This window comes from Mercenaria mercenaria, unplaced genomic scaffold, assembly GCF_021730395.1.
Source record: "Mercenaria mercenaria strain notata unplaced genomic scaffold, MADL_Memer_1 contig_508, whole genome shotgun sequence".
In the NCBI taxonomy this organism is placed as follows: domain Eukaryota; kingdom Metazoa; phylum Mollusca; class Bivalvia; order Venerida; family Veneridae; genus Mercenaria; species Mercenaria mercenaria.
In genome coordinates this window covers 6710-28240 of record NW_026463363.1, presented here as the reverse complement: position 1 = coordinate 28240, position 21531 = coordinate 6710, and the positions used below count along the sequence as shown (strand labels likewise).

The following is a 21531-nucleotide window of genomic DNA, read 5'->3' as shown; positions in this document are numbered from 1 at the left end:
TTAAATATGTTCATGATTATACTGACAGAATCGTGAAATAAAACGCTAGGATCGGCGGGTTTCGCTATGTAGGATCGGGTTACCCGAAACAAACATTTTTTTGGCCTTATTTACGATTATCCACGCTTTAAACAAATGAATACGTTGTGTATATGCCAATCACTTAATAAGAATTTAAAGCTTCCATTAAAACTAACCGAATATTCGAATATATTCGAATATGGCAAACCGAATATTCGAATATTGATTTCAGTATTCGTTCCCATCCCTATTTTTTACATTCAATTATCTCGTGCATTCGACATAATATGTCGTGCGCTTGGGATAAGATGTCGTAAGCTTGAGATAATGTGTCATACATTGAATATATTAAGATGCTGAACGCTCGAGATAAGATGTCGTACATTTGATATAATAAGATGTCGTGTGCAAATTATGTTTTGTTTGTAATTTTATCTTGATAATATATAAACATGATCAAGACAATTATGCCAGTAGAAGTTTACAGAATCTTTTGGACTTGCAAGTGTTAAATTCATGATAAATATATTCATTCAAACTTGACATCCACACTGAGAGTGTTTTACTTAATGCGTTTTCAGTCAAGCGATAACAAAGCTATCTGCAAAAAGTATTATTTATTACCCCTGCATTTAAAACGTTCTGAGTTAAACATGGACTTTCCACAATCACGTTTACCTAATTATTGCAGAAAGAAGGGCATCAGGGGCAGGTGGTAATGTTGTCGTACTTGGAACAAGGCAATCATTTCGTTTTCGTTCTTTCGTCATTTCCTCTCTACAGAAATTATTTCTCAACAGATCCAGTATGTGATATATTCTGATTCAGAGTAATGCAACGTTCGAATAAAACAGCCTTTTGAACATGATAAATACATGAACAAAGTAAAGCATATAGACATCAAGCTGAAAACGTAATAAAGGAACGTAATGCTACAACGCGTTTGCACGTTCAGTTGCAAAACGACGCTGGTGTGTTGAAAACAGTAGTTTGGCAAAAATGCTCACATTCTATATCCCCACCGTATTCCAATGTTATAGAACAGTATATATAACAGTAAGCCCCCGACAGTTGAAAATCTTATTCATGCAAGGGAAAGAAAAGGGTAAATAATTATATGAAAAACCTCTGGTTCTTCAGTATTTTGGAGTTCATTTAATATTATCATAATAGATTTCCTCTTAAGTTGGTGCTAGAGGTATTTCACCTTTCTAAACCTCTCTTGAAAATAAATTCAGTCACACCAAGCTTTAGTGATGGGCCGACAATTCATTAGCGCGATCGCCGACTTCACTTTTCCCTGACCGATTAATTACTTGGCACCCTAAAGGGATAATTTAGTTGTTTCTGACCTTTTTCTTTTTGGTATTTACGGTTCTTTAGGGCAGTTACGCCAAGGGAAACTACTCTACGTAAAAATGGCTACCTCCAAAGTCTCGAAAGAAATTGAAGTCATCTGTGATAACCCAGATTTTGGAAGATATGTGGCTTTTAAAAAATTAAGCCGGGAAAACCATCAGCCTAAACTCTTGACATAAGTATGGCAGTATGCATTGCATGCCGTAAGACTTACGCAAACATATCAGCAAAGGTATTTTCATTTTTTGCTTTTGTGGGATTGAAATCATTCCAGTCGTTAATTAAGAATTAATAAATCGTTAATACTTTTTTTGCTCCAAAACAGTTTAATTAAAGAACACTGGATAAGTCCCTGGTGAAATTAAGAGTACCTGATTTGAAGTTTAGGTGGATAATCAGATTTTGGCCATGTAACGGATTTGTTCGAAACTTTAGCATCTGATCATTTACACTCATTTATGTTCACTTAACACTTAATACAAATAAGATTTTCACTGGAGGTATTTTTAAAATTTCATTTTCCTATCCTGGTTGCCCAACCAAGATAGAGTAATTTTATCATAAGTATAAATTTGATAAACATACTTTGCCTAAGGAACTGTATAAATATTAGACATATTGTAATATATTTGTAAAATATTTGCATTAAAAATTATGTATTTAGATGGAATTCATTAGAAACGCAAGTTTGAAAAATTATTATTACCTCCCTTTGCCTATCTTGGTTGCGCAACCAAGATAGATTGGAAATAAATGAATTCAGAAGCTACACACAGCTTTTAAACTTGCATTTTGGTTCAGATTGTTCAATAGTTGATATGTCTATCAAATGCAAATGTAAAACTAGACATTGTATCGAAATAAAAAGAAATACCCAGCTTTTTATATACTTTCATATTAAAGGGGAGTAATTACAAAATTTTATAAAAATAATAAAATATACATTTCAAATAGGAATCTAACACTATGTAATCGGTCTTTTTGTTCCTTAAATAATTCTCTACCAGAATATACAAAAAGTAAAAAATATCATTAAATGTTGTTTAAATGTGATTGACCACCTTTTTAACAAATATTTTACTTTTATGCTGTTAACTTACCCGTGTTTATGAAGGGATAAAATAGAAATAGGATATTTGATGTCTGTGTGGTTCATTTCTTAAGTAATGACAGAAAATATACACTGTGAGGTGAACTTATATATATGTAACTAGAGTAACCGATTATCCGATTATATCCGATTAATCGAATCGGTTGGCTTGTCCGATTATGCCGATTAATCGGTTGGCAAATCTAACCGATTTGCCCATCACTACCAAGCTTCTATTATTTTGATTAGTTGAGTTCTATACTTTCAATGGATCTTCTAAAAGCTTTTAAAAAACATTTGCGCATGGCATGTTCCATGCCTTTGCAAAAATCAGAACAACAGCAGAACATTAATAAGGACCCTACGAATCAGGAAAGCAGAAATATATAAAATCAGCTTAGTATGAGTGGGCTTTAGGAACTACCTATCATGGCGTCGTCCACATTTTTCGTTAGACACGATAATACAGGGAAGTGTAGCATCCAGCTGACAAAGGACTGAAAGCCAAATATGCACGTTATCTTAGATAAGCGGGTTAGAACCGCATATATAAAACATTTTATTATTTAACCAAATACATTTGGGAAAATTTCTATTTTTGATAAATAACAATTGCTTTGATACACCTTCTATCAGAAGTGCTTTTAAATTGCTATCAAACTTAAAAACACACGCACAAGTCTGAAATACGATAGTGACATTTAGTAGAATATTCTCGCAGTTGATAATAGCGGTAGTTCTGCAAAATAACATATTGATAACGTTAATTTAATTCTTGATACTCGCTCTTTCAAACATGTATTGACATTTATATATAACGGTAAAGGAGAGGGTATTTATTTAACGTTGCGTATAATCGAAAGACAACATTACCTCCAAAGCTCTTGTACGAAAACATCTGCGACAAGCTAGGCAGAACCAGTTCTCACGGAATACAAATTACTTCTCGAAAAACTCCATTCCCTAACCGGATATCAATGTTGTTCAATAAGAAGGAGAGAGTTTTACAAAATGTGTCACAGGTTGACATGGATTCTTTTAGCAATGTTACAAGCAGAAAATGCTTAACTGAAATTAAATGCACACATAGTGTGTGTAATTAAAGCAGTTCCTTTGTCATTCATTAGATTATTCGGTAAATAGGTATACAGCAATCCTTGCTATTTTTCTAGGATTTTGCAAGATTTTATACTGTTGCGAATGTTTTTACTAGAGTCTACATATATTTTGTCGCAATATCTTTTCACGTGGGGAAAAATATAAGTTTAACATGAAGTTATACGATTAAACAAATTAGTAGTAGTACATGTATGAAGTTAAAATATCTATGAAAGGAGCTTAATGTAACTGTATATGCAATTAAGGAATCGAACATAATCTATGCGAACTTTAGGGATGTAATTAGTGACAAAATCCTGTTCATTGGAAGGACTCAGTGTGTAGGTTTTAGTACTATCAAGTTCCTTATGTAAAACGTAAATATACTGTAGGTGTTAAACGACGATTACGCCATAGACCACTTAGAATGCTGGACTAAAACATACATAGAGAAAACTTGTGAAGATTCTTTTCGTAGATGTCTTTAACGGGGACGTATGTATTAACTGGATTTATAGAAGAATTGACACTATGAAATATAGTACGTATTTAACCTGTTTAAGCATTAGAAAAAGCATTCTCAAGATTGCACCATGTAACTTTTTTCCATTGATGTTGCGTTCTGGCCACAGTGTCGAGGCATTAACCTGATCTAACACACTCATACAGATAACAAGGGTTTATAGATATTATATAATATATAATCATGCTATTTGACTGTTGAAATGATAGATAATCAGATTATCACTATTTTTAATCGGACATACTGCGCCACTAAACAGAAATTTGCTCACTTAATATCGTCAGATCTATTTAGTCATTTTCTGACATTGATGGGGTTTTTTTTATTTTGAGCATAATAAATTCCATTTTCTTTCCCACAAAAGTATTTTATCTGCTATAATTAAACATTACCTTCACTAAACATGTCATTTTTACAATATAACATAGTTTTCAAGGACGTTGTCACCTGTTATTATTCAGCAGTCATACATTTTCTGTCTTTCTTATTTTCTCTTAAGCCGCCATATTTATGACGTCATAACTTTTTCCTGTCGCGTGCCCGGAAAGAGATACATCGGAAATTACGATAACTCACTTCAATCTTCAATGTGGTATAGATCTCTTTTATCAATATTTTTCGCACGGCGGCCCATATCCCCACAAATCTCCATGTACTAGCACATCAAAATGTGTTCTTTGTAAAATATAACGTAGACCAACATTTTAGGCCACTCAAACACGATGAGATTTTATAGTGTATAACATAATTAAGTAGCTTTGATCTTGGATTTGACCTTGACCATACTTGCCGTTTATGAAATCCAAATCGTATTTTTTATAAGTTGTCGACTAAGTTCCATTTCTAAGATTACTGAGAGGTGGGTGACACATTTAAACAATTTTAGTAACGGTGACTCTGATTTTACATCCTACATGCAATTTTAATATCTGATTGCTTTAAAACATTATAGGCTAAGGCTCCTTTCAATATCTCAATTTGAATTAAAGTTATTGAACAAAATGACGAGTAGTATATCACACAGCCAGATATTGGTCTGATACGAGGAGAGTTCGGAAACTTTTGCAATTGATACGGGATATTAATTAAAAGTTGATAATATATTGTCTAGTTACCTTCAAAACATTCACCGTTAGCCAGAATACATCACTTTAATCTTTCAATCAATTTTTAAACAATTTTCATTCCAATCATTGGATACAGCCATAAGAAAACCCCAATGCACTTCTGGAAGTATATCTCCTAACAGATAGGTGTGTGTGTGGTTTTTTTTTTTTTTTTGGTTTTTTTGTTTTGTTGTTTGTTTGTTTTTTTTTTTGTTGTTGTTTTTTTTTTCAAATTTGGAAACAGGAAAGAGTCGCACGGGGCCAGGTCTGGGCTGTAGGGAGGGTGCGACAATACATAACTTTTTCAGACTTCAAAAACTACGGTTGAGGATTCGTGGGTTGGAGTATTTTAAAGTTGCAAATTGGACATCTGGACACCGGTTTTTTGGACGTACTTTTCGTATGTTTTCTTCGCAATGTTTTCATAACCACATTCTTATAGAAGCAACAAGACACATCCCTGCCTTTTTTGGAACAGCAATTTGCAATACTGGCCCACAATTTCTGAAGCAAATTGCGTAAACACATTCTTTGCTGCCAGTGTTCGTTTCGCAATACTTTGCCTTTTGGCATCTTTCAGAGCCCATATCCCTTTATTAACTTTTCGCTTGGGCTCATAAAATGGACCAAAGTCTCATCATCAATTACGGGACTACCAAACACCTTTTCTGATATTTTGGGTTCTTCTTCAGCAGTTGCTTCCTCGTCGTTTTTCTCATCGGTGAGGAAATAAGGAATACAGCGAGCACTCAACTTCTTAAACCAATTTTTTTTGCTGACAGTGAAATGCGCATCTTTCTCACTGATAGACTTGATCTTATTAATGTTAGATTTGGTAACTGCAGATCTGGGTCTTCAAGAATAAGGGGCACCTTGGACTGATTCCAGACCGGAACTGACTTTTGTAAACCACCTTCAAACTGCGAAAAATGACATTCATTTGTTTATCCGTATAAACAACACATATCTCATCAGCTTTTGACACTCAGTCCCAATTTACAGTGGTCTTTAATATTATCCCTGATACCAGCAACATTTTCTATTCGTTTCCTAACCATTTTCAACGCAGTGTCCATGAATAAGCCCGATGTGTGGATTTCTATTATATTTATACACTCTGTGATGAGCAGTCACCCGTTTAATATTCATTTGGTTTTTTTAAGTATATCTCGTGATATTCAAGTATACAGTGCGTTAGCAAAGGTTTGTCGAACGCTCCTAGTATTTCATTATTTGTCTACGAATACCCTGAAAGCAGTCGAAATTGCAAATGAACCGCTTATATTTAAACAAGTCATAAGGTACAGTGATCACCAGTCACCTGTTTCGTATTAGTTTTATACAGGTAAATCTCACCATATTCAAGTATACAGTGCGTTAGCAAAGTTTTCGAACACTCCTAGTACTCCATTGCTTCCTGGGTACTTTATGTTAACTACCAAGTAAAGTACATATCTCAAAGATCTAACAGCATATAAATAAAACTTAATATTGCAAAACTATAATTAGATCTATACATAAATATTTAAAATCACAATTGAATTGTGTAAAGGTAATATTTAGAAAATCAGGTACTTATTTTATTAAATACACAGTCAATTGAGACAAAAAAAAATTATGGTCGGTCCCAATTTATTTACACTCAAACTATTATAGTAGTCGCAACTTAACCGCGATGGTTGACCTTAGGCTGATTATTCATATCGATTATGTCATTGTAGAAATAAGGGGTGCTTAGTGTGGCCATGTATATTGATATGGAATGAGTTTGTATACTCGGTTTACGTACAAACCTTTTCAATAATAGGTTGTGCCTCGTTATGTATTATAATACAAAGGTCAACCATCGGGGTAAAGTTGCGTCCACTATTATATCAAAAGCAAAAAGTTATCACTTCTGTTTTGGTCGACCAGTAAATTCAACAGTGTTTGTTACATTTAATGACCTATTACAAAGAATGTCCACATATTTATTGGAGATCGATCTATATTTAATTATAGGTACACTGCATGTAATTAAGCGATTATCCGTTTTATTGATACAACAAGCACCCCTACGGTTTGTTAATAGAAAATCCTTACTAACAAATAAATGACCTTTGTGGGGAAGGTCAGTTTTGAAGTAAACATCAGATTAAATGATTCTAAACTTGTATATCGACACTTAAATTGATTTATTAGCAATTAGGAGTGACCTGTCGCTTTTATTTTTAGATTTAGATTTTCCAAACTGTTCCATTTATTAAATAAGGATTTGAATGACATTTGACTTATTTAAAACTATAAATATATTTCAAATACTGCACAAACTAAAATGCATCAGTAACTCAGTTGGTAGAATTGAGAAATGTTGTTAGTGTCTTAACTTTTGCGATTAGGAGGCTGTGGGTTCGAATCCCACACAGGGTGATTTGTTTTATTTACATTTCTTTTCATGTATTTTTATTTCATCATTTCAATTTCATTCGTTCAATTTCAGTATATTCAATACATTTCAAACACACGCCGCGTTTAATGGAGTATCTTCACACTCACTGGCGGTGTCGGTTTCCTCCGAATCACACGGGAGGGGATCCAACATATGTATTCCCAAATGGGCACCGCTTAAAATCATATGTTGTGCTTCCGGTAGTACATATGTGGTAAACATTTCGCAGAAAAATACGTGAGATTTTTATTTGTGATTGAATATTGTGAAAATGACATTGTTTTGCCAAAAAATCGCGATGCAGTGCAACCGAGTATACATTACCTAGCATGTAAGTGCATGTACCTTACCTGTATTTGTAGAAATGACGGAAAAAATCGTATCCTCCGTAAAGCGGTATGACTGAAAATTAGCAACATTTTTATCAACCGGTGGAAATATGTTGTTTAGTTGCCCTGCGCTTGCTTCGTTTTGCCCTCGCAACATTCCGTATGCTAAACCCCATCCAAAAGAAAAAATATTTGGCAATCACTTTGCTAGAAAAATATTTTTCGGCGAAAAACCGAATGGGATACATATGTTGTGCATGGGCTACATATGTGATGCATTAGATTTTTTAGAACTCCACAGATCTTGAGCTTAAATGGTACCTGGATAAAGAAACGAACTGGAAAAATGTGCCAAGTATATGTCACATCAGTCCAAAAATTATATACATTTGTATGAAAGGGGTAACTTATAAACGAGCACAGCTTTAAGCTTATATTAGATGTTGTAGAACATTTCCACTTCGGAGTCGACGCACCTCTCCTAAATCCGAAGGCGTTAATGTGTTGCTTATGTGTGTTGACCTGTGAATGTCGGAAATATGCATGTATAGTTTGGTGTATTACATATTAACTGCCGATACACTCTGCGTAATTATATGTTCTTGAACTTAGTGTTCTTTTCATGTTTGCTTTATCCGTTCATGTGCGCCTCTAAATATATCTTCGGTGGTATTTTGCATCGTGGAAATTGTCTGTCCGTGAACTGAGTTATAGAGCAAAATATCTGTCTCGGGCAACAGACTCAAAAATAAAATGTAATAAATACTTTACGGTCAGGGTGTTTCAGGAGGTATTTTGGTTTGCCCGATACAGATCTACTGGCCCAGCCTCTCCATTACATGTACATATGATATTGTTGACCTGGCACTTACTTGTGTAAAACTACGTTGTTACATGTATACCGCAACTCCACATTCTAGGCCTATCATAGTTTGTGGAAATATAGGAGGGAGGATATACTGCAAGGAACTCGGTCATATAAGCTGCATCTGGTAGGTAACTTAATCAAATTAAGGGCCCAGGACATATTTCATAATTTAATGACCATGCTCAGTTATAATCACACAATTTTCTACCGAGTGCCTAATATTGCAATATATCCTCCCTCCTATATTGCCACAAACTATATAGGTCTAGCTTGCGAAGTTACTGCGTAGTTCAACACAAGTAAGTGCCAGGTCCACAATATCTTATGTATTGGAGCGGCCGGGCCAATAGTTCTGTATCGGGCAAACCAAAATTACCTCCTGAATTGAAATCCAAGACCCAAAAGTATTTATTACATTTTATTTTCGACTCCGTTGCCCGAGACAGATATTTGGCTCTATAACTAAGTTCACGTACATGATTCAAAGACAGACAATTTCCACCACAGTTAACAATGCAAAATACCGCCGAAGATATATATAGAGGCGCACATGAAAGAGTAAAACAAACACGAAAAGAAACTAGGTTCAATAACATATAATTACGCAGACCGTATCGGCAGCTAATATGCTATACACCAAACTATACATGCATATTTCGGACATTCACAGGTCAACACACATAAGCAACACATAAACCCCTTCGGATTTAGGAGAGATACGTTGACTCCTTAGTGGAAATGTTCTACAGCATCATATGTAAGCTTAAAGCTGTGCTCGTTTCTAATATGTTATCCCTTTAATATACATGTATATATTTTTTGGAATAATGTGACATATACTTGGCACGTATTTCCAGTTCGTTTCTTTATCCAGGTACCATGTAAGCTCAAGATCTGTGGAGTTCTAAAAAGTCTAATGCACCACATATGTAGCCCATGCACAACATATGTATCCCATTCGGTTTTTCGCCGAAAAACATTTTTCTAGCAAAGTGATCACCATAATTTTCTTTTTCTGGGTGGGGTTTTGCATATGGAAGGTTTCGAGGGCATAATTTAAGCAAGCGCAGGGCAATTACAACATATTTCCATCTGTTGATAAAAATGTTGCTAATTTTCAGTCATACCGCTTCACGGAGGATAATTTTTTCTCTGTCATTTCTACAAATACAGGTAAGGTACATGCACTTACGTGCTGGTTAATGTATACTCGGTTGCACTGCATCGCGATATTTTGGCAAAACAATGTCATTTCAGCAAAATTCAATCACAAATAAAAACCTCACCTGTTTTTCTGTGAAAATTTTACCACATATGTACTACCGGAAGCACAACATATGAATTTAAGCGGTGCCCATTTGGGAATACATATGTTGGATCCCCTCCCGTGGAATCAGTGTCATCAGCTAGTTGAATGACCAAATTGTCAAGAGCTATGTTGATAATTCACAATCAAGAAGATATTTGAAAAACCTTTGTTATATGCGAAAATAGCAAAAGGATGCAAGTAATGCGATTCAGATACATGTTTAGCATTATCATCATTTTAGAATGTATGTTAGCAAAATATAAAATGAAAAAATAAATATATAAAATGAAAAAAAATATTGATCTCCGTTGGAATTCGAACTCACAAAAGTTAGATTCTAGAGCCGTCACGCTTACCACTGTACCACGGCGTCTAATTGTCGAAGAGGCAGTCATTTGAATATATATTATAAAAATAAGTTATAAAAAGGTAGGGTACCCCTTTACTGAAGTGGTTTATTCCAGTAACCTTTCAAATCTATTAATAAAAGCGACAGGTCACTCCTAAATGCTAGTAATTCATTTTACTTACGCGCAATGTTATCAAACTATCGACATATGTATCTTGCAACATATGGCGTGTATTGGGGAGAATATAAATCGTATTCCGCACCTTTATGGTGGCTTTAAACAAACAAGATTTTTCGAAACAATTGTAAAGTAAAATCTATTTATGAAAAAATAAAATTACACAAATTGAGTCAGAAATAACATAAGTTCAGCTTGTATAAAGTCTACTTCCAAATTAGGTTCTCGCCCACTTACAATTTAACTTTTAACTTAAAAAGTTTAGGATTGTTACAAATACAAATGCAGTTTACTTATTTATTTTTTTATCTATTTAGTTAAGATAAAGCTACATGAGAAAAAAAAACTTTCATGAGTTAAAAAATTACACAATTTATTTTACCAACCTCTTCAAGTTTCTTTACAGCGTCCTGAGCATCTTTTCGGTTAATCAGTTCCTTACCATCTTGAAGCACAGCAATCATATCATCTATGTAACTATTTGCTTTTGCCTCTTCTAATTCCAAGGTGCTTGAGTGAAGTATCGCGTTTCTGCATTGTCTCACCTGTTTCATTAATTAAACTAAATGTATTTCAATTTTGAATCTGGTGAACTTCTTTACATGACTGAAGAAAGCAGAAGAGATCATAGCAAACGATGAGACTTTTCTCTCAATAGTGTGTACAAGTGTTACAGACGTTCGTTATATTTTGCCAGAATCTTAGTAGTATCTATGGGCATAGATGTATATAAGCCCTGTTTAAAACAGTTATGTTAAAGGAGCTACTATCTCGAAAATCTTACAATATTCGTAATAGATATTGCCACGATCTCAATAGCCGCGATAGCTTCGACACTACTTATTTTCTTCGTATGTTAGGGTTAGAATTGATCCCTCTTAAAGTTATTTAGCTAATAAAAGTTTAAAAACTACTATATACAACTGTTGATTTAAAAACAATTGTCTATGTTTGCCGGAAATTAAACAAGAGGGTCAAGATAGCCCTAGGTCGCTCACCTGAGAAACACACCATAACACACCATAACAGTGTAAACATGTTTGACCTAGTGATTTCATGGAAAAAATATTCTGACCAATTATCATTAAAATTGGAGCAAATAATCTTGAGAATAAATAAGTACTTTCTTGTTTTGACCTAGTGTCCTAGTTTTTGACCCCAGATGATCCATATTCGAACTTGACCCAGATTTCACCAAGGCTATCATTCTGACCAAATTTCACGAAGATCGATTGAAAAATACAGTCTTTATCGCATACACAAGGTGTTTCTTTGATTTGACCTAGTTTTTGACCCAAGACTGCCCATATTCAAACTTGAACTAGATTTCATCAAGGCAACCATTTTGACTAAATTTTTTGAAAATCCAGTGTAAAATGCTGCCCCTATTGCATAAACAAGGGTTTTCCTTGATTTGACCTAGTGACCTAGTTTTTAAACCCAGATAATCCATATTCAAACTTGACCTAGATTTTATTAAGGCAATCATTCTGACCAAATTTCATGATGATTAATTTAAAAATACAGCCTCTATTGCATACAGAATGGTTTTCTTTGATTTGATCTAGTGACCTACTTTTTAACACCAGATAATCCATAATCAAACTCAACGTAGATTTTATTATGGCAATCATTCTGACCAAATTTCATGAAGATCAATTGAAAAATACAGCCTCTATTGCATACATACTGTTTTTCTTTGATTTGATCTAGTGGCCTAATTTTTGACCCAAGATAACCCATTTTCAAACTCGGCTTAGATTTTATTAAGTTTAACATTTTTACTTAATTTCAGGAAGATCAATTGAAAAATACAGCCTCTATCGCATATACAAGTTTTTCCTTTGATTTGACCTTGTGACCTACTTTTTGACCAAAGATAACCCATATTCAAATTCGATCTAGATTTCATAAAGGCAACCATTCTGACCAAAATTCATAAAAATTAATTGAAAAATAGAGCCTCTATCGCATACAAAAAGTTTTTCTTTAATTTGACCTAGTGACCTAGTTTTTGATTCTAGATAATCTATTTTCAAACTCGGCCTAGATTTCATCAAGGTTATCATTTTGACCAAAATTGATGAAGACTTATTGAAAAATACAGCCTCTATCGCATACACAAGGTTTTTCTTTGATCTGACCCAGTGACCTAGTTTTCAAATTCGGCCTAGATTTCATCAAGGTTATCATTCTGACCAAATTTCATAAAGATCAGTTGAAAAATACAGCCTCTATCGCATACACAAGCTAAATGTTGACAGACGACAGAAAGACAGACGACAGACAGACAGACAGACGACGGACGCCGGACATCGAGCGATCACAAAAACTCACCTGAGCTCAGGTGAGCTAAAAAAAGCATCAAGCACCTCCTTTCTATCACCATGAAAGCTTAAGTTCAGTATGATAAACCTTGCTTTACAAGTGTATTCAACCTTAATGGTATGTATATTACCAAATATAATTGAAATATAAATCATCGTTGAATTACTGGAACCTCACACACTTACCCGATGATTTGATTGTATTATGTGTGTGTGTGTGTGTTCGGGTTTAACGTCTTTTTTCAACAATTTTTCGGTCATATAAACGACGGTGTCTACTTGTAGCAGTGAGCACAATGACCAACTTTATAGTGACCAGTCCTAGCACTACCCTCTTTATGCTGAGCGCCAAGCGAGGAAGCTACTAGTACCATTTTTTACGTCTTTGGTATGACGCGGCCGGGGGTCGAACCCACGACCTCCCGCACTCGAAGTGGACGCTCTACCACTAGGCTACCGAGGCGGTGATTGTATTATGTATCTAGGTAACTGTTTTTGTACTGCCAACAAGAAGAATTCCCAGCAACGAAGAAAACAATTATATCTAGATTTAGTTATAAAGAATCACTTTTACTCGTTCACCATGACCCTGCTGCAGAATATGTTTAAAGTATAAGGAAATGTCACCTCAAAGCAGACGAAAAAGAAGAAATATCAACGCTATATTCTGCAAAGCATAGTCAATATGGATACGACTATGCTATTCGAGACGGTGGCCAAAGATTTGTTGTAAGTTAGTAAGAATGGCCTTCCAATTAGAACTTGTTTGTTAGAATCACGTGTTACTTTGAGCTGACTGTTGGCAGTTACAGTTACACTACCAAATGTTGTAACTGTATCTTTACTGTTAGCAAGGATCCCAGTTCAGAATGCATTTATAATATTTGACAGTTTTTTGTAACAAAGCTAACCACAATTTTATTTCTGATAAGCAGGAGCTTACGCAAAACTGGGTAACAATTGTACAGTTTTACCTTTGAAAATACATCTCCTCCAGCGACATTACACTGAATGTGATTATGAAAATACTTGTTGTTGATAATCATAAGCAGTAATCCCATGTTGTCAGTGTCGGCTGCTGATGTCTTCTGGTCACATCCAGGGGCGTTGATGAAACATTTAGCTATACTCCACGGATCTCCAGTCCACTGCTGAGTTTGGGTGTTTTTCCAATAAGGAGCTGGTGGTGTGGACGCATGGTTAGTTATAATGTTGTCATAGATGGCGCCACATACGTTGTTTGGACAAGCAATTTTACCACTCGTATAGCAGCAGTTACAGTTAACTTGACCTAAAGGACATTGATTCTTTCCTATTTTCACATGGTCTGGTTTGAGAGTTCTCAGAGCACACTGACCACATGTCACAGTCGATAGATTCTTTGTCTGTTTAATGTTATCTAAGATGTCTTTATGCTGTTGTTTGGCGACATCGTCACAAAAAGGCGCTAGTCCTTCTTTTAAGTATCCCAAGCCAAGACCGGCTTTCACCCATTGTCTGTACTTTTCCTTCTCTAAATGGCGTTTATGTGCCATCCCGATATTGAATAGGAACCTAAACAAAACAGATAATAGTTACTTACTAATTACAGCACACACAGTATACAAGTATACGTATTTTGCCGGTCACGATTAATGTACATGCATATACCAGCGCTGAAGCTATTTTCAATTATCGATCGGAAACCAGTTTGCAGCTCAAGGTCACTGCTACCTTGACCTTTAAGCAACCGAGCTGAAAATCGACAGTGTTCATCTGTCGTTCACGAACAAGTACCTACCTAGGATGTTTTAGATTCCTGAGATGAAGCGTTCTTGAGTAACTGATCGGAAACCAATTTCCAAAGATATATTTGCTCAAGATAATTGCAGTGTAGACCTTCGGCAACCAACCTCAAAATTCATATGGGTCAATTGCCGGGAAGTTTGATATTCCTGTGCCGAAGCATTCTATAGTTATCGATCGGAAACCAGTTTTCAGTTCAAGATCATCGCAACCTTGACCTCTGAGCACAACCGACCTCCAAATCGACTGTGATCATTTGCCGGTCACGGCCTACCTGTGTACCAAATTTGAGGTTACTGCACCAAAGTGCTCATCAATTATCAATCAGAAACCGATGGAACGTACTGACAGTTTGACGAACTGTTCAGTTTCTAAATGCCGCCCTTCGGAGACATAAAAACAGGTATAGCTGAAAAATAAATCATTCATAAAATGCTTGGCAATATGCACATACCCACTCGATGTTGATGATGCGTACCAACTTGAAGGTTTTTTGTTTTTTACTTGGAAATGGAAATTGTAGATGTAGAGGTCACAAGTTAGTGTGGCATAGAATAATCAAACAAAGCAAATAAAAAAAGGAGAGACATAACCGCCGCCGAATAGGTTTGTGTTGAGGAATGGCAAAGAAATATATCCGGCAAAAGGTTAAGGATGTTATTAAGAAGCAAATAATTTGAACTTAAAATAACAAGTCCTTAAAGGGAATTCCGGTAGCTTTTTATGCGCATCTTTCTGCGCAGCCGACACTTTCTATGGAAAATTGAAGTGAAGTCAACATTTGTTGAAACATGTGACAGACAATCTTTAATATGAGGATTCTTGAATAAAATAACTTTTTTTGATAATTTTTATCAGTAATCAAATGTTGATACTGGTTTATGTTGTATTGACATGAATCATGCCTGACATGTATTGTTAAGACAATATCCCCTTCCACATTATTTACTATTCAATTATAGAAAATTAAGAATTTTTAAACTTTTTTTAACTTCCAGCAGATATACATGTAATCAATTTGGTCAGGTTCGCGCAATTTTTCGTCCGAACCGGTGTTTCATTCAAGTGGTCTTCACATAAAATTTAGCCTGGTGACCCATACTTTTTTTGCCATTTTTATTTTCACAATACAATTGTTTAATCACAATGAAAACAGGAAAAAAATCTAGAAACAGTTTTTTTTTTCAAAATTTAATTAAATGTTCTTTACTATGAGTATTTTCCATTGAAAAAACTTCACAAAAGTGAATATGAAACTAGATTTTTTTCTATTTGTACGCATAATTGTAATGATATTGTATTACAAATATGACTATGATATGAAATACGTTTATAATAAAATATGTAAAAAGAATAAACCTTATTGTGCTGTCTTTATGCATACATACTTTTGTTGGTATTTATAAAAAAAGCAAAAAATCATGAAAATGTTGAAATATCGCTATCAGTTTTAGCAACAGTGGGTGTTTTCAAAACAATTTTTCACAAAAACAAGCCTGGTGACCATTGTTTTTATTTGTTCGTTGTTTTCAGCACAAATATTCCTAACATAAATGTGAATTTGAAAAAATTCTATGAAAGAAATAAAACTATAGGAATTCTCCTTAAGGGAGCACAATCAAGTAAGAAATCTGGAACGTGGGTGGTGACTGGGGGTGGGGGTTTACAGCTTCACATGTTGATAAGTATTCATGGAAGGTTTGAAAAATGATTGGTTAGGGGCGGTAACCGGGTGAGGGTACAAAACTTCACTTGTTTGTAATAAATATTGATGGAAAATCAGAAATGAAAAAAAACAGAATGTTGGCGGGTAGGGTGCATGATCGGGGTGGTGGGGGTTACTGGGTTGAGGAGCTAGGTGGGGGAAGGGTACAATTTTGCATGTTGATGAATATTTATGGAAGGTTTACGATTTAAAAAAAAAATGAAAAAAAATGTGGGGTGGGGGTGGGGTGGGAGTGCGGAGGGGGAGTGGGGGTGACCAGGACCGTGGGGTGACCGGGTTTGGATACACAACTTCATATGTTGATAATAAATGTTCATGGAAAAAATGAAAAAAATTTAATGAAATTCTACCAATTGGTTAGTTTGTAATGTACAAATATGTTGATGTTTAAACGATTAAAGGACAATAACTCTGAAGTTACTAAAGAAATCCTGACGAAATTGAGAGTGCGCTACCACACGATATTGATCTAAATCCAGTTAAAGTTTCATAGTTCTAGGTCAAATATGTCACAAGTTAGAATCAGAAATCGCCATATTTATAGTACCCTATATAGTTAACATTAGAAACTACTAAGGGCCATAACTATGGTGTTGCTTGGGCAATCTGACTGAAACTTGACAGGCCGCATTTCCCTATAGTGTTGAATATGCATATGAAGTTTTATTTAAATATTCCATAGCACTTTCTAGATATGGCTCGGACAGACGGACGGATGGAAAGACGGACGGAAGGACGGACGGACGCGCCAAAACTGTAAACCTCGGCCTTCGGCGAGGGATAACAAATCGGACATATTAGATCTATTTCTATCCCTATGTAATGGACAGAAGTGCGTGCCATGATAAGTGAAGAAGTACCACGTTTTCCAGTGAATGACAAAAAAAATAGTCATTTGTTTCCAAACACTGGAAAAGTTCTGATTCAGACTAGTGTTTTTTCTTTACCCGCTAAAAGGGAACCTTTCCTTAAGATCGAGTTTTTGCACTCTTGGCTTATTACTAACGTTAAACTAAACAACAGACACTCTTATGTGACTTCAATGAGCTCAGCTAAACAATTTCTGGCACAACTATTCATATGGAATCTATTGTGATGTTACACACTCTATCTGAACAAATAATGATGCTACAGACCAAGCTTGATGAAGAACAATCAAGTGGTACATGAGAAGAAGTCGTTTAAAAGTTTGTTTCTGTATTTAGCTCTAAGCGACCCCTAAAAGTGGCCAAGCATCCTATTTGAACAGAATTGGGAGAGGATCTTATAGTGTAGCTAAGACCAAGTTGATGAAGATCTATCAAGTGATTAATGAGAAGAAGACGTATAGATGTTTTACTATTTTTAGCTCTAGCGGCTCCTGCAAGCGGCCATTTTGAAGAACTGAACTTTAGAGGAGACCTTGCCGGGATGCTACAGACCAAGATTGGTGCTTTAACCATTAGTTTCAAAGAAGAAGATTATGAAGACAACGGACGATGGACGCCGGACCATCTGCCTACAATAATAGCTCAACTATCCAGGTAAGCTATTAATAAAGAAATGAGAAGGTAAAAGAACGCATTGAATGTTTTGTTGATTTCTAAACTAAACTTTACGCATTAAATATGTAAAGCTAAAATGTAAACATAGAAAAGAAATGGTTAGACTGGAACCTACGTCGGAGAAGTTATATTTTAGTGACAGGTATACTGCCCTTTACCACCGCTCTGCGGGGACCTTTTTTACTTTGTAATTGAATATCATAATACAATTGATATTTGATTCTTTGTTAATATATTTATAGCCGCCACCGGTAATCCATATGAGCGACTCCTCCTCCAGAAGAGTGTTAGTGATGTTTGTAGTGTGCAAAATACAGAAGCGTCTCTGATTCTTTAGCATGCCAGGTGTAAAGCATTCATACATGGGACTCATAACATAATGATAGTAGAAACATTTAGACAATTAGGTTATTATAACAGTAGCTTGATCTAGGGTGATCTAGGGTGCTGCATTCGGCTTGTGTGGGTTTTGCAAGATCGGATCGCACAAGGTGCGCAAGCACTGGCCTGGCAAAATCCATGAGGGCCGAATATAACAGCGCAATACAGGATCTGCAATACAATACGAATATGATGTCTGCATGTTCGTATTTCATTTTGAAATACAAGCCGTGTATTACATAATTTATATAGACATATTATAAAAGATTTTCGTAGTCTAAAATACAGCATGTTAATGCAATGACGAATCCTGAATTCAACTCCCAAAGGATACGGAAAAATATTCAATCTGAAATGACGTAATGATGGCGTCTCCGACGTTCCATGCGTCAAAATGTGTTCAGTTTTCAGTCTTATCTATCTAACCTTATAGTCAATTTTGGCTGATAAAACGTTTGAAATAGGTATATTTATACAATAAAACGGCCATTAAAACGGTATCTTAATTTGCAATGATACATTCCGCTCGACAGGATTTTGCCATGCCAAGATCCACATGAGATCCAAAAATAGAACATTGCTAATCATGTCTCTAAAAAGATCTCTTTGTTATTGCATGTTTTACGGAAGAGCATTAGTGCCAGGTGTATGTTATTTATTAACTCGAAATTTCGAGTTATTAAGTCGAAATTTTGAGTAACGTATCTCGAAATTTCGATAGTTTACGTTGATGTATAGGTACTGGCCAAGACTAGGTACCTGGTGTATCCATCGGGTAGCCCTACATGGTCATGGTCATATGAATATTATATGACCGAGCAGCGTTTGCTCATAAAAATATCACTATTTAAACCATGGAAGGTTTTCGACCTAGTATGAGTTCATGTGGCAGGAAAATATAGACATACCCTACATGAACGTGTAGTAATGAGTCTGACTAAGATAGGGTACCTGGATATATCTAGATTTTGAGGAGAGGTCATAGCAGGTGACCGGGAAGTATTCAAACTTAGAATATTTCTCTATTTTGAACATATCTGGAAGGTTTTTGACCTGGTTCGAGCCCCAACCACCTGAACATACTATACATGTAAATAAAGGTATATATCCTGGATAGAGTTTGAAATCTGGAGTAGCTCTAGAGGCTATGGGGTAGGTCATACATTGATGTATGGTAGTATATGTTCAAGTCGCTACATGCTTGGTACAATATATGGATGTGTAGATAGATGATTCCACTTCGAAGAGACAAAAGTCGTCCATTACATTTTTTGGCAGGAGCCTCGTTACCGCCGTAAACAGTTACCCTCGAGCCGGATATTGCCATCTGCACCTACCACCAGTAAAGGAATCTTATATTCCGCAGCCATAACGTTATAAAACGTAACGTATTAGCGTCTGATGGCCCTTTCACGCTTCCATAGAATCAACATTTATTATACGAAATTTATTTTGAAAAATGTTTCTGAAATGTCTATGTCGGCAGCTTTCAAATACGGTTATATCTTACATCCAAAGCATATACTGACACTTTCAGACAACATCAAAAACAACCTTTTAAAGGTGGATAATCAGATTTTGGCCATGTAACGGATTTGTTCGAAACTTAAGCATCTGATCATTTACACTCATTTATGTTCACTTAACACTTAATACAAAGTAGATTTTCACTGGAGGTATTTTTAAAATTTAATTTTCCTATCCTGGTTGCCCAACCAAGATAGAGTTATTTTATCATAAGTATAAATTTGATAAACATACTTAACCTAAGGAAATGTATAAATATTAGACATATTGTAATATATTTGTAAAATATTTGCATTACAAATTATGTATTTAGATGGAATTCATTAGAAACGCAAGTTTGAAAAATTATTATTACCTCCCTTTGCCTATCTTGGCTGCGCAACCAAGACAGATTGGAAATAAATGAATTCAGAAACTACACACAGCTTTAAAACTTGCATTTTGGTTCAGATTGTTCAATAGTTGATATGTCTATCAAAGCAAATGTAAAACTAGACATTGTATCGAAATAAAAAGAAATACCCAGCTTTTTACATACTTTCATATTAAAGGGGAGTAATTACAAAATTTTATAAAAATAATAAAATATACATTTCAAATAGGAATCTAACCCTATGTAATCGGTCTTTTTGTTCCTTAAATAATTCTCTACCAGAATATACAAAAAGTAAAAAATGTCATTAAATATTGATTAAATGTGATTGACCACCTTTAAGCGATTTGATGAAGTTCAAAAATTATCAATGTACCCTTGGTCCGTGACGGGCCCCTGTGGGATTTGTGTTTATCTCGAGCTCAAATATCGTTTGTAGATTTAATATAGAAGATATTTAGGAAAATTACCTTTCCCGTTAAGGAGGACTTAGAAAGTAAAGATCCTTGTTTCGGTTTCAGAAACTACCGAAATACCAATTTAGCAGATTAATGTGTCAAATATTCAACAATCTATAAGGTATTTGTGTACCTATTTATATCACATGAACATTTGTATCAAAAGACAATTAAGGTTATTTGTACTTACCTAAATATACCACGTTATTTCCTTATTATTCTGTTTGGCCTTGTTTGTCTTGATACTATTTACGCAAGCGTTGAGGTCTCACTGCGCATGTCAAGAGTAACATGTCAAGTGGTTTAATCATATCAATTACAGGTAGCGTAAACATGTTAGATAAAGTGTGTCATTGGTGTAAAACATATCTGACAACTGAATATTTGTACAAGGGAACACAATAAGGAATAAAACGAATTTTAAGAAAACCGAGTTAATTACCATTGCCAATGTTAACCAGATCGACAGCGAAGTTGTATATGTTCCCCATACTAAAATAACTAGTCTTTCTATGAGCTCACGGAGACAAAGGTATTTACAATTTATCTGCTGGATTTAACAATTTTTGACCAACATTATGCTCTTCAAGGGAAAGGGTATGATACAATTTGCACGAGTGCATTTATTTTGGTAGGTTATCAGATTATTAGCAAGACCTATGCATGAGTTCTACGCGACATTAGCGGCGTTAAGGCGTAATATGAATCTGCCAAAAGATAATTGCATATAGCTCTCGCTGCCAAGCTGACCA

The 21531-nt window shown here is 35.1% G+C and overlaps 1 protein-coding gene across 1 annotated transcript in view; it reads right to left on the bottom strand.

Moving 5' to 3' along the window:
- The window catches only part of LOC128554496 (uncharacterized), a 52148-nt gene extending 31098 nt beyond the window's left edge, over positions 1-21050 (bottom strand). Inside the window, exons 1-3 of the mRNA XM_053535770.1 lie at positions 20970-21050; positions 13960-14539; positions 11045-11203 (exon numbers count right to left, since the gene is read on the bottom strand). Coding sequence (XP_053391745.1) covers positions 11045-11203; positions 13960-14520 — 720 coding nt within the window. The 5' untranslated portion in view covers positions 14521-14539; positions 20970-21050. The remainder of the gene's footprint in view (positions 1-11044; positions 11204-13959; positions 14540-20969) is intronic.
- Between the last annotated feature and the right edge of the window lie 481 nt (positions 21051-21531).